This window comes from Siphateles boraxobius, unplaced genomic scaffold (genome assembly GCF_051911475.1).
Source record: "Siphateles boraxobius isolate OS27281-9 unplaced genomic scaffold, OSU_SipBor_1 16, whole genome shotgun sequence".
In the NCBI taxonomy this organism is placed as follows: Eukaryota; Metazoa; Chordata; class Actinopteri; order Cypriniformes; family Leuciscidae; genus Siphateles; species Siphateles boraxobius.
In genome coordinates, this window is record NW_027508766.1 from 8,046,877 (window position 1) to 8,062,262 (window position 15,386).

Consider the following 15,386-nt stretch of genomic DNA (forward strand, 5'->3'; position numbering starts at 1 on the left):
ATACACATCCTCAATACATTTCCCCTGTGACGTATCTTCTGAAACTTTTTTTTGCATAATAAATTATGCTTAAATTTGCTGCTGAAGTGGGACTTATTTTATCTCCTAAACATGAGAGAACAAACAAAACAAATTGAAGATCAAGCGGTGGATAGGCAAGAAAAACCAGGAGGAAAAATAAAGACAACTTTTTTTTGTCAGATTCAGACTTTGACTTCCAGTCTTGAGGACATGAGTATACAAAGCAAGATAATGGATTTATGTTTTTTCTCTGTTATTGTTTTTCTCGGTGTTATTGTTTTCTTCATTGTGCCAGAAAAGAAGGGAAAGTACCTTCAACCAGCATGCTAGTATCTCTACAATCAGACATTTTAGAAAATTGAGTGAGGAATGCATATGTACACTTGCTGCTTCTGTGATTATCATGATGCAATCCCTAAGAATTTGGCATCGTCATCAAAAAGCAAAAATAGTAGGCACAGACAAGAGAGTTGTGACAAGCTTCTCTCAGAAGAGCAACATTTCCCACAAGCCACAAGGCTTATGGATAAAGATTCAACAAAAAATCCAATCTGTTGCTAGCAGAGAGCACCAGTGTAATTCTTAAGTAACATGAAGCTGAACCCTGGGAGGTACAGGGAAAAAGTCAGCAGTTTTGATTGTGATTTAAACAAACACTTCTTGTCATCACACAACTAGTGGCAAAAATGGTCATAAGCTCTTTATTTACAAAATTAACAATAGCTTAGAGTTGAGCAAATAGTTCTTGAGCTGTAGCAGCATTTAAGTCTCTCATCTGTTTTTATTGAGGCTACACACCTGTTTCTTCTTCAGTTTGAAAATCTGCTGCTCGACCTTGGCAATCTCACGGTCAACACGGTCCATGCTCTGAATCAACTCCTCTTTAGAGAGTTTGGAGGGCGACGTGTCCGCATCCTCACCCACCTGTGGAACTCCACCTGGGGATGAGGTCTCCACCTTTACACTAAACTGGGTTTCCTGTCACAGAAAACAAGAGGGAAAAAAGAATAAGTGCAAGCCTTTAAACAATCATAACAGCCAATTTGGCACTTCTAGTGCAGCTATAAATGAAATAAAAACTGAAACCTGTGTGTTTTATGGAATAGGGAAATGTTTAAATCTCTCACACTGGGATTCTTCTTGTATGCATGTATATTAATCACCTTCTTGACCTCTCCAGTGGTCCTGATGGTGTCCTGTATGGCATGTGAAGGGGCCAGTAAGATGCCAGTGGGCTGAGCTCTTGTTAAGTGCGTTTCAGATAAGTTCTCGATGCGGGGACGCTTGGCCTCAAGATTTTCCTGATCCTGCTGAGCAGAGAGGGTATGAAACTGATGCTCATAACCATGTCTGCGCTCCGGCGGCCTGCAGGAGACAAAATAGATGCTTCCACTTACAACTATTATGCTTCTAAAACCTCAGCACCAAACATTATTAATGAAAACAACAAACAACTGTTCAATTTCCATAATATTGGCTTTATCACAATTATTTGATGTAAAAAAACAATTATTTGAGATTGGAATTAAGAGCATATCAAGCAAACAAAACTAACAGAAGTTTAACAGAAGAAGATTAGGACAGTAATAGACTGCTATTGTATATTCTTATTACTAATGCTCAATTTTATACAAAATGGAAAATATTACATTAATGTCATTCTACCCTGTGCAATATTTATTAAAAGTTAGGAAAGGAAATTATACATTTGTCAATGAGAATAAATGAGTGACATAAATATTAAACTAAATAGATCAAGTTCAAGTTCACTTTATTCATAAACATTTACAACAGCCACTAGGCTGACCAAAGTGCTTTACAGAACAACCAGAAAAATAATAAGAAAACAATGCGTGCATAACAACACATAAAACTCACAAAAAGCAGCAAAGCTAAGAGCAACCTTAAAACAGGAGTAGCAAAACCATATCAGACTCAAATATAAAATAGTAAAACAGAAGTGGCAAAGCAGTATCATGCTCAAATATAGAAAAACAGGAGTGGCAAAACAATATCAGACCCAAATATACAATAGTAAAACCAGCCTAAGAAAACAGATAAATATGCTAAAGAAAACAGGTAGGTTTTTAACAGAGACTTGAAGACAGACAGGGTAAATTATCCATCTTTACTAAAAACTTTGTCAGACAGGAATGACTGAAATCATGTCAGAACAGAAGCTTTTAGACCCACCCAAGACTCTAGTCTAGATAGTCAAATGCCAATCATGTTATGACAATAAATCAACAGCTGAAATGTGATAATGCTGTCAGCCCTGCATAAAATAAAACATTTCAAAGTTGTTTCCAAGCAAAATATTCAGAAGGAAATCATGTGTGGTGGGGGTTGTATCACCTCTCAGTCCCAGGGTGGAATTCAGACAGTAATGAAGGTCTGCGGCGCTGCTGGTCCTGCAGGTGGGAACGGTAGTCGGGAACCGTGAACTCCTAAACAAACACAGACACACACACACACACACACACACACACACACACACACACACACACACACACACACACACACACACACACACACACACACACACACACACACACACACATCAGATGGGAAAAACTGAGCAAAACAAAAACTCATGGATGAGGTCTCAGATAAGCCTTAAGACATGTGGGCAGAAAGACAAAGTGTGTAAGAGAACTAAAGGGATAAAGGGAACCCATCAGAACACACTCATCTCCACCTAATCTACAGTGTTTTATGTTCTAGTAAAACACGCCATTATAAAACACGCACTTAAAGGTGCTGGTGCAATAGATGATTCTCTACAGAATTTTTTGTTGTTGAAATTCTCCTCATATCCTGATAGCAATCACTACATCGTTAAGCAGTCTAAACGTATTTAATAAAACATATCGTCTGTGGAAGGCGTAGAACCAAACAAACGTTCATTTAATTATTTTATTTGGTCCGAATGAAATTATACCATGTGTTCCCTGTCAGTCAACCTGTGTTTGCATGCCACTGTGCAGTCAGTTCATGCAAACGTCGCACGTCATCAGCACGTTTCACGTACGCAGTGCAGACAGAGTGTAAGGCTGCTGGAAGATTACGCTGCTATTTTGAACCAATAATCGGAAGAAAGGGCAGTTGAAGGATGACGTGTATAATTCAAATATTTATCTTGACTCAAATATGACTTCATTGACGTTGTTGTTATTCTTTGACCTCTTATTCTTTAAAAGGTAAAGGTCTTTCGTAGAACTGATAGGAAAACATAGGATTTAATCTGAAGGTTTAGATAAAGTTATAATCACTTTAGCTTTCAACATAATCTGTGATAAAAGGAAAGATTCTCAAAGCAGGCAAAGTTATTTATTAAGTTACATGTTTAAATATACAGACAGTAGAATGGAACAACATACTGTATAGAAAACTTAGTTGTAACAAATAATGCACTGTTGTGCAGAAGAGGCCGTAAAACCCTTTCTCATAGTATGAGGTTCTGCACCGGTGTGCGGGAATGGCAGGGTTAAAGCCTTTCTTCAAGATCAACAGTTACCTTTCGTTCTTATACCCTGAGCAAAGCATTGTTAAAAATGAGTGAACACCAAAACCGACTGACAGGAAACCAAAAGATGAGGCAAATGGGTGGTGATCAAGAGGGGGAGAAGAACATTAACATTCTCCTCAATGCATGTTTAACCAATATTACCTAGATTGTACATAGGATACTTTAATATTTCTAATAAGTTCCCCATCATTTATTTCAGTTTATTCATCTGTTAGATGAGACCAAACTTGACAGTTACATATGTAGTTGAAAGCATATGTCCTGTGAAGCAAATGGTACAGACGTGTCATTGAGGTGCAAATGACTGTCTCTCCTGAAAGAACCCTCATGTGCCTGGAGTGTCCAAACACTCCTCAATCAGCATATTGATGAAATCCCTTGAACCAAATAGGCATTGGCATAATGTGATGATGAAGGCCATTGTGCCACGTTTAATTCAAATGTATAAGGATTTCTGAAGTACTAGGGCAGTAAAGAGTTCTGCCCATATTTGCTCAGCCCTACACTGTGTGTGCAGACAGAGAGAGAATGGCAGGCAAACAGTTGTTTACATTCTTTATTGTGGTACTGTTACTCACGATACTGTAAAGTTTTCTGAACAGTGCATGGGCAATTTGCAGGGCAGGGGGGTGGATGATTTAAATATTTTCAGTGCTAGCAGGCTAAAGTTAGCATTTCCCAGACCACCTTTAAAGCTGTTTCCCAGACCACCTTTAAAGCTGTTTTAACACATTCACTGCTACAGATGAGATGATCATAATCACTCTCAATTCAGCATTAGGGCTGGTGTCCATTTTAGAACCAGTTAAAATTTTTCAAGCACCGTGGATTGGATAAGAAATGCAGAATTGCTCAAATTCAAACAATACCCAACCCCATTCATCATACCATTAGAAAACCACAGACACCAGCAGAGCAGGACTGAGAGCAGCTCAGCAACCGAAGCTGCCATGTGTGAGCCATGTCTTGTAGCTGGTTTACTCTCTGACTAAAGTTCAGATAAAAAGAAGTGTGCAAAATCAGCGCAAAAGACATACTTTAAAAGGAACACGCCGCCTTTTTGTGACTTTAGCTTATTCACCGTATCACCGAGTTAGATAAGTCCATACATACCCTTTTCATCTCTGTGCGTGCAGTAACTCTGTCTGACGCACCCACCGCTAGCCTAGCTTAGCACAAAGACTGGAAGTAAATGGCTCCAGCTAGCATACTGCTCCCAATAAGTGACAAAATAACGCCAACATTTTCCTATTTTATATGTTGTGATTTGTATAGTCACAGTGTTGACAAATAACTAGGGCTGTAATCTCCCAGTCGACTAGTCGATTTATTGGTCTCTGTCTTCTGGCTCGACTAAAATTCTGATTGGTCGACTTTTTGCCGCTTTAATTTCATTACATTCATTTCATCACTAATTGCTAATGGGGGTGTTTTCAGAGCACCCGTTTCACAGGTAACAGTCTGTCTTCAGAACACCCCCCTTGTTTTCACTTTTTTGGATTAACCCAACCCACTGGAGACAGATTGAAGAAAGAACAAGGCATTGGTCTGCATCATCCATAGTGCTTTGCTGAATTTAGTATTTAATTTACTGTCATAAATACAATCTACCATGCCAAAGACATCGGGGAGTGTGGCAGCATTTTCAGAAAATTGAAAATGGGAAAAAAGTCGAATGCAAGCAACAGTTTGCATATCACAGCTCGACATCAAACATGGCCTATCACCTAAGAACGGTAAGCTAACTTGTCTGCATTAGGTTGCCCTGTCTGTTTTGAGTAGGCAATATGAACGAACATATCAGAATTGGCATAAAACTTTGAAATATGCCAATTACTAATAATTTTTTTATAACTGCACATGAATGGCCAGAGATGCAGGGCGTCAGGTGCGCCGGGCACACTTCGCAGCTCTGTATTAACGCTGCACTCAAACAAGAGCCAATTTGTCGTGTTGTGGCTGAATCACATCATCTGTGTGGGACATTTCAAAAAGGGGCACAAAGCAAAAACTGGGCTAAAACAGAAGCAGGAGCAGCAAAATGTCCCTCAGCATGAACTAATTCAGGATGTGTCAACACTCAACATTTTCAATGTTGGAGCGACTGCTGGAGCAACGCTGGCCCATTACCGCATTGCTGTCTGACCCGAACTTTACGAAGAAGAGCGACAGCAGTACACTGGACCTTACCACAGCACACTGGAATACGGTAGAGGTAAAAATGTGCTGAAACCGATGACAACCCTGACCAAGCTGCTGTCTGAAGAGGACAGGTCCCTGTCTGCAAATGTACCCATGCTGGCAAACTTGAAGAAACGTCACCTGGCCGTCACGGATGATGACAGCCCCATTACCAAAAAAAATTAACAACAAGCTGGTCGAAGAAATTGACAGTAGGTGGGAGTTTAAAAACCGAATGATGATGACTAACATTACATTACAGCTGCAGTAGTAGACCCTCCCTTGTTTTAAGCAGCTGTCTTTTCTGGATGATGCCAAACGAGACGAGGCCTAGGCTATACAGTAGTTGCACAGCTGGCAGTGCACTCAGCTCTGCCACAGGCACAGGTGAACCTGGAGGTGAGGAGCAACATGTGTCAAAAAAAAAGAAAACCGACAAAGAGAAGGATATTGCTATGCTGTTGTGCGGAGATGAGGAAGATCTGGTTTCTACAGAATCAGGTGGGAGATGCACAGAAAAAATGAAAAACTATCTTCAGGACATAACCAAAATTGACTCCGGACCATAGGGGGGGTGGAAAAAAAACCAAGACAGATACCCGAGCCTGGCCCGAGTTGCAAAGCGACTGCTCTGTATCCCCGCAACTTCTGCCTTCTGAACGCAGGATTTATTGTCAATAAAGCAAGAAGCTGTCTCCTTCCAAAGAACGTGGATATACTGGTGTTTCTCGCGCACAACACAAAAAAGTGTGGATAGTTTGTGGAATGTGCACACTAGGGGTGTCCATGGTTAACCGATTAACCGTTAAAAATTGCGTAACCGAGTGAAACATTTTGCTCGGTTAAGTGGCGTCAATGGCGTACATTGAATTTAGTTGTAATACTTTTTTGCACGGCCAGAGCGCTCCCAGACATTTGAATTGTCCAGAAGAAGTTCACTTTTCATAATTTTAAGGCCGTAAATAGGCTTTCATTTCTCAAATAGTGTAATGTCTTAATTTTAGTTTGAATAGGTCTTAAATTAAGGAAAGACGAGGTGTATTCACCTTGCTGAGGGGGATGTGATCAAAGCCTGGAGTGGAGCGAAAGCACGTTCCTCTCTCCACACTAAGCATTCTGTAATCACTTCGCTAACAGTCCACTCCTGGTTTTCAATTCCCGCTCACAGAAAAAAACTAACATGTAAAAAGACCGCTTACAAGTAAAAAAAAATTTAATAGTTGGTTGGGATGAGTAGCCTAACTGAGTAGCCCATTTAATTGGAATATCAAATAGGTTGTGCGATTATTTAAAAAAAATCTCCATCTCCATGTTTTCGGTGCTGACGCGTTCATGTAATGTAGCCTGGGTTGCGCTGCCAATAACCTAAAAGCTGTCAAAAAGAACAGGCAAAAGTAATGATTATGAATATGTCAAATATATCAAGGAGACATTTTAATTGTTTCCAGGCTCACTCAGCTGGAAAGATGAAGTTGACAATGCTGATTCGCGATCTTCACAGTGAACGCGCCAGAGAGAAATGCACTTTTCATACGGATTACTTAAGCAGAGAGCAGTCTGTTTTCTTTCGTTTTGAATTGTTGTGTTTAAAAGTAGACATTTCAATATAGATTTATTTATCAGGTCTGTGAGACAACTAGGCTACCTTATAGCCTACGCTGAGTTTCGGAATTCGTTAATGAGATGAGCTCCAGTTCACGCGCCGGCGGCTCCGTATTATCTAATGTCTGCTATATTTACTTATTTCCAAGTAATTGGTTGATGAAACATTGATTAAAATTAAGATACAATTAATACAAAACGAAATTCACTTTAAAGAAAGGCTTTGTGCATTCTGTTTGAGGTCTCTGTGAAAGTTTTAGTGCCGCTTCCAGAACTGCCACGTCCAATTGTTTGTTCCATATAAATGCGAACACGAAAAATAAAATAAAATGAATATTTTATGTTCTGGGGAGAACTGACCCTTCTTCATTCGGCAGTAGTACTTTTGGTTTGTGCAGTGTAATTCACAGAATTAGGTAGCCTAAAACAATATTTTGCCACCTAAAAGTTAAAGATGTTTGTGCAGTTATTAAAGGTGTTAAAAATGAACTACCCCTTTCTCGTGTGTCTGTATCTCGGGGTTGCGGCGCGTACACTATGGTTAACCGAGTATTAACCGCTAAGGGCCTCGGTTAACCGTTAATGAAAAACTTGAAAACGTGCAGCCCTAGTGCACACTGATTGTACTAACTGTAAGTAGCCATTTATTTAATTGTTTTTATGTTATTTCGTTTTAATAACATTTTATAATTTAATTTTGCACATTTATTTGAAATACTTGTGGATTTGGGCATTTGATTTATTTTTGTATTTGTTCTGAGTGAGCCTACCTTGTTGTTGTTAGCCTATGCACTTTGCAGAACATGTTGTACTTTTATGGTTGACTTATTATTTGACAATTTATTTCAGTATTGTTTATTGGATTTGGGCACTGAATTTTTTATTTTTTTTATTTTGGAGCCTAATCCGCAATTGCGCAGTGCCCACCATTTGTATTTGTTTTGAGCCTATGCTTTATTTTTCAGTTATGCACTTTATTTAGTTTCTGCTCTCGTCTTGATCTGGTTTGTTTAATAAATATGTTTTTTTATTAAAGTGGACGTGCCTTGTGTGTTTAAGAGTAAAAGCTTTAAGTTAATAGTCTATTTGTTTCTCAGCCACGAAGCTGAGCTCCTATGTTCAGCCTCGCTCTGTGCGAGGACATGAAATGATGATAGTGTCTGTCAGTTATTATAACATATGATAAAAAAAAAAAAAATTGTCTAAATTATGTTGCATATTCCTCGACAGTTCTTGTGCTGATATCACTAGTTGACCGTAATATTTTTCGTAAATCATAGGCTATATTGCGCAGGTGCACGTGATGCAACGCTGTCAGAACCAACAGACTTGAGTGTGTCATTTCAGTGCAAAATAATTAGGTCAAAAACTATTTAATACACTGAAAAATAGCTACTAGTTTTTTTATGTTTATATATAATTCATTTAGGCGGACAAGGATACCATCAAGTACTGCGCAGCTACTAACCCCGCCCCCGGTGGGTGCGTCAGACAGAGTAACGGCACGCACGGAGATGAAAAGGGTATGTATGGACTTATCTAACTCCTAAAGTCCCAAAAAGTCTGCGTTCCTTTAACAACATCAAGTTAAACAATTATTTCCATCAATGTGCCAATAAGTGTTATTGTACTCATGCATCACAGTTATTCAGTGTAAATCTACATACAAAACGGATCAGTCATGGGCTCTCTGAACGACTAGGGTAGTTGGTCTTCTGGAATCCTTGACTGGCTTTGCTCATGTCAAGCGTACACTGATCAGATAGATTCTTAGCATTTTTGTATTTTCAAATCTCTCAGTTTCAGACAGCTTTCAGTGGGATCTTGTCAGAAAAAAATTAAATCATTTAATGTTATAAAATGTATACTGCTCAGACACAGTTTTGTATGGATAAAAGGTGACTACGCAATCACAGTTGTCTGAATTGGCTGCAGTACAGCAGGATTACAGCAAGATCTTCTGGTATGAGGTCACCTCACTAAAATAGATAAGACATCAGATTTCCTCTAGAAACCACTCACACTTACTGCAAGAGATGCTTCTAAACTAGGGATGTGCGCAACAACTAATTTCATTATAGTTTTATAATGGCAACAGAAACTTTGCAACTGACTAGTCGACTAGTCTAACCCCGCCATTGTGCTTGCCTTGCATTATGATCATTGTATATTAAACTTGAGCGCTCACTTAAGCAACGTTAGCCATTATAGACATATTTATTGAAATCAACTGAGTCAAAAGCAATCGCAGGACCAAGAGGTTCAAACCCAATAGCCTTTTATAAACAGATTTCCTCAACAAAAAAAAGGGAAATAAAAGTCAAATTGTGAAAAAGTGTATGAAAACTGTCCGTTAACATGACGGGCAGCAAAAATCACAAGAAAAGCCTGACATGTACTGTCAGCTAGGGGTCGACAGATTATCTGCGCCGATATTAAGCATTTTTATGCTTTAACTAAATGTTTCTCACTCATTGTATTTGTGTTTTTACAATGGGGTCATTTTTTTTAGTTTACACAACAAAAGGAAGCTTGATTTCAATCTTTGAAATAAATTGAAAAAAGTAGCACAAATAAATACATGAAATAAAGAGAAAAGTTTAGGCCTAACACTAGTATTCAGAAATGCTAGAAACGGAAAAAAGTAATCAAATGTAAAATAACACGGAATAGTCTTTTAGTCCTGTATAATTTGAATACATAGGCTATTAATTCTGATTCCTTACAATTAATGCTATCTTTTGTTGTTTTATATACAAACAATAAGGACAGACACATTTTAGGCTACTCTCACTTTAAAAACTAGTGCACGGATCCACGTTCACATGTTGCGTGTAAAGCGCAGTCCGCGCCACTTTCTCCTCTTTTAAAAAGGGCTCCCTGTTGCTAAGTAATCATGACGAGCCATGTTCTCCATGAAGACGAAGACGTTTCAACAAAAGATGAGCGCGCAAAAGACGTAACGTGAACGGCCCATACTGTTTTCATTACAGTGTCACATGCATTTTCTTTTTGTATTATTTTTTTAAGACATAACCGATTGTTTGAGAGGATACTCCCCAAGACCGGAATTTAGACAATGTTGTGTGCTTTTGACCGTTAAAGCGCAATAATTCAAGAAAAATTACTCAGTTTTGTTACTCACGAGCTGTTTGTTATGCGGGTTAAAATCGCTTGAATGTTTAAATAGGTAAGACTTAAAAAGACGCACACATTATAAACAATAGTGACGATGCAATGGCCCGATTGTGCAAGTGACATTTCCATCAAATGTCCCGACTCCTGAAACGCGAGAGTCTAGAATCACCGCCTGCAGCTCGATTGACTTGCCTTGTGTAACCTATTTTAAGAGACAGAGAAGACGCGGCATTGGCAGAATCACTCACGCTGTTTGTGAAATTGCGTCTCGCAGAAAGTTTTAAAATGACTGATTTGATCTTATAATCTGTTGGGTTAAATTTGCTCATAGACCTACAGGCTAGATTGAATGGATGTTTGCAGGAATTTCCCGCATTATAAACGCAAGACCTGTGGGAATGATTAAAATAATGCGCAATACCGCAATCCCGCACCGAAATTCGAGCCCTGAAGCTATAGCTGCAATTAACCTATTATCTTCCAAACATTAACTAAAACTTGCTACATAAAATATAACTACTGACTAGATTCACGAGAGGTCGGCTAATGTGTGTAAAAGTAAAAAAATACAGTAATTTAATTAATTTACCAGCGAGCGTACTTCTGAAACACAGAAAATGAACGGGGTTCAATGCTGGAACTATCAGTGTTTGGAACTATAGAGAGCTTAAGTCCCTCCCCTTCCGGTGGACCACCATGGGACCTTATTTCGGAAAAATATTGTATGGTAGTCAATGGCGAGAGACAACAAATATTTGGATCCCGTTTGAATTGTGCCCTGAATTACACATATGATGTTTGTCAATTTAAAAGATACATTTTAAAGTCAAGAAAGTCGCAGTAAATTTTTTAAAAAGTAAAAAATACGTAATTACAAAGACTACAAACACAAAAGGCGTGCATGAGACGTCTTACCTTTTCTCTGAATGAATGAAGCTAACTTTACTGAAGCTAACGTCTGTCATTTTTTCTATAGTCTAACGTTATAATCATAACGTTACGCCATCATGCCTGTGTGTTTTGTACCAGACTGCACACACACGAGCTTAGTGACGTACATAGTGCGAGACGAGAGATGTAGTTCATTGAGTGATTTTCACATAAAACTAAATGTTACTCTTCTGTTTTATGACAAACTGTGACTTTCTTGACTTTCATAATTATCTTTTAAATTGACAAACATCATATGTGTAATTCAGGGCACAGTTCAGACGGAATAAAAAGATAAGTTGTCTCTCGCCATTGACTATCATACAATTTTTTTCCGAAATAAGGTCCCATGAGCCAGAAACAGAGGGGAGGGACTTAGGCTCTCTATTGGCTGCTCCACGACACGCGTTCCTTCCGCATTCCAAAGTTCCTATGGCGGTCTATGGGAGTGTCGCAACTCTTTCGCTCAATGGCTCTGGACTAGACTAACGTCCCCACACATCTGATTTATTAGGAGTCATGAGTCCGGCCAATCAACGCGGAAAGCTGAAGGCACTGGAAGGTTTGCACTCTCACACCGAAAGCACTTGCAGACTGAAGCTGCTTCACTGATCACGCATCAGTTGTCTCTCAAAGTTAAGGCAGCAGCAGACTTTGCTGAAGAAGCAATAAATTACTACACTGAAGTTGCAAAACACCTCACTATAATAGGGCCCTGTGATTTCCGCGATGCAGAAAACACCGACGGAATCCACTCATATAAACGGAATTTACTGTATAAAGCGGAATGTCACGGAATTTGTCAACGTTGATGAATTAATAAAAAGCAGGTCAGTACAAATCAAATCGAATTTCAAACCGCGTTCATGAATCCTGCGTGTCTCTATATGAATTGCGCAGATGCGTGATTTCATTTACCACACACACACACACTGGAGCATGCGTGACGCTTTCGCTGTTTTCAGCCTCAGCCGCATCATTATATGAGGAGATGATTGCATAAACATTCGCTGAGGTGACTAAGCAGAGCCGCTTAGTCACCTCATGAGCTTTTTAATGCTTCAACTGAGAAAAGCTATCGTCATATCATAAACAAACAGAAACTCAAAGTTCTCCACGGCAACCCATCAAAATAAAAGTTTGTCTTTTCATAGGGCCCTAAAAATTTTATTTTTGTTTAACTGTAAATAAATTGAATAAGTTTGATTCAAATTAATTAGAAATGTTTTTTGATTACTAAAATTTAATTTAAGCATTAAAATAGAGTCTTACAAAATATTTACAGAATGCTGCTGGGTGCTCCCTGCACTTTTTAAGTTATTATTATTATTATTAATTACAGTTCTCAGATTCAAAGATATGTTTAAAATCATTTAAAGAAAGTGTTTGTCAAAACCCTTTGTTATTCTTAATTTTGACATTAATTTACATTTTTACACCAGGCATAGGCTATATATCAGTTCAAAATATCGGTTATCGGTCTATTTGATCTGTAATAATCGGTATCGGGCCTGAAAATCACATTTCAGTCGACCCATTCTGTCAGCTATATATTATATAAGCGCCTTCTTTTCATTAGGAAGTTGATGTAGAAACTGTTTCAAGTGTCAAGAAAGTTTGTTCATAATGTTTCTCCTTTAATCCGATATAAAATTTCATACCGTATTGTCCCTCATAATCGGTAAATTCAAGTGTTATATACTAGTTTGACATGACAGAGGAAAAAAAGTTGTGATATAAAAAAAAATATAAAAGTTTTTTATATTTAAAAAATATATAAAAGTTTTTTATATTTCAAAAATATAAAGCAAAACATAAAAAAAAATGTTTTGTAAATGATTAGTATTTCCAAGTCGACTAGCAGCAGCATCGTTTAATCGACTAGTCAGCTAGTCTCATACATCCCAATTCTAAACTGCTAACAACCCCAGAACAAAAATGGTCATGTCCATGTCTGCAAATAAGAAATGTGTAAATAATTGAGTAATGGGAATAAAAAAGAGAAAAAGCACCAAAAAGGAGATAGAACAGCTGGGGTCTGTTTATTTCTGCTTCTTTAGCTCTGAGGAATGTTCTACAGTTATACCCAAATTGATTTGTAACGTTGAGGCCCAGCCATTTCTGGCCTCCTTTCATCAGAGACTCAGGGGGATTGTTGGGGAAGAGAGAAACTAAGCTTAAAAGTGATTTGCAATCAAAACTAGGGGTGTAAAGATAGGCTACACCGTTATATCGAGATATTGGAATATAAAAATGCGACGATATGTATCGTTGATGTAAACGATATGATTTGCGATAGAGTTAAGTTTATCCAAGACCCAGCTTACTGTATTTATAAGGTATTAGAGCTGCACGATTAATCGCTAAAAGATCACGACCTCGATTCATACACCCACGCGATCTTATTTATGTTTGAGTCACTGAATCATTCATTCAAACATATTTAAAAATAATTCATTCAAATTATTTAAACATTTTAAATAGACTGCAGCAATTAACATTTTGTCAGAACCTCTAGTAAACTACATGTTATTTTGTTTAGTTGTCTCTTGTCGGTTCAGAATCATGGGAGAATCATGTCTTGTGGTGCCATCTCAAAGACGCACAAAATCTTTTTCTCAGACCTTTAACTTGACTAGTTATAAACTCCATCAAACCTGTTTCCTGTTTGTAAAGTTTACAAAGCACCTCTCTCGTTAAAGGGATAGTTCTAGGGCTGGGTATCGTAACAAAATTTTCAATGCCAATACCGATACCTTGACTTCGATACCGGTTCCTGAACGATACTTTTTTCGATACCAATTTTATGAAAGTTTTAACAATATAACATTACCTAAAAAAAAACTTTTATTTTTTCAGTTTGTTGACTTTTTTACATTAATATTTTGAATCTGTAAAAAAGCACCAATGCTAAAATAATTTTTTCCTAATTTCCTAATTTTTTCCTAATTTCCTAAGTTTCCTAATCATTTAACAACATGTATTCTTTACTTCAATGAGCTTATTGTTTCTGCCTTAACTTAATGCATTGTTTAAAATTGAAACTGAATGAAAATTAATTGAAATGCATTACACACAGTCACCTCTGATAACAGATCACTCTAAATTGTAATATAGACACATGAATTTTCTGTAAAGCTGCTTTGAAACGATATTTATTGTGAAAAATGCTATACAAATAAATGTGAATTGAATTAAATATAGGCTACTGGAGTGCGGCATATATGCCTCGCGCTCAGCACACATGAAGCTTGCCGCAAAGCACTGGCAGAAGTAGCCTAATGATTATGGATGTGTCGGGAAAGAATAGCAAGGAGATATTTTAATTATTTATTAATGAACAGGTGTTTACTGAGTGTGTTGGCTGCAAAGATGATTATGGCGATGCTGACTCGTCATTCCTGCAGTAACGTAAGTGAACCCGCGCGCACGCGCCTATGGATTAGGTAATCAAACTATTTATTTCTAATTGTTTCGTTTAAAAGTAGACATATTTTGAACATATATAGAACTATTTCTCATGTCTGTGAGGCAAGTATCCTATACGCTGAGTTTCGGTTCATTTGTGACGCGCTCCAGTTCTTGTAGTCGAAGACGGATAAACTTTCTACTCTCAAGTATATTCTGTTCGCTTTTAAGTGCCTTATCAGATTTACCGTGTTGCCAGTCTTGGCAGCTATTATGTTGTTGAAAATATTGCATTGCGTGCTTCTGGCATAGGTAGGTACACACACACACACACACACACGACGAGCCACGTCTCTGGGCAGCTGCGTAAACTAGTGTTTTTATGCCACAGCCAATCATGCTGCATGCTTATTGTTTCACTGACGTTGACGAGATTAACCACTTAGGTACCGAAACTTGGTACAGAAAAACAAGACATGTTTCGACACTCTGTAGTATCGAGGCAATTCGGTCGGTCCCTAAAAAGTACCAAACTCGGTACCCAGCCCTAGATAGTTCACACAAATATGAAAATTAG

The 15,386-nt window shown here is 38.1% G+C and overlaps 1 protein-coding gene across 30 annotated transcripts in view; it reads right to left on the minus strand.

The window, feature by feature from the left end:
- The window catches only part of ncor1 (nuclear receptor corepressor 1), a 123,962-nt gene that overhangs the window by 91,475 nt on the left and 17,101 nt on the right, over positions 1-15,386 (minus strand). For all 30 annotated transcript variants that reach the window (XM_077231435.1, XM_077231445.1, XM_077231434.1 and 27 more), the window contains 3 exons: positions 2,377-2,468; positions 1,185-1,386; positions 820-999 (listed from right to left, as the gene is read on the minus strand). In XM_077231435.1, the coding sequence (XP_077087550.1) occupies positions 820-999; positions 1,185-1,386; positions 2,377-2,468 (474 nt within the window). The remainder of the gene's footprint in view (positions 1-819; positions 1,000-1,184; positions 1,387-2,376; positions 2,469-15,386) is intronic.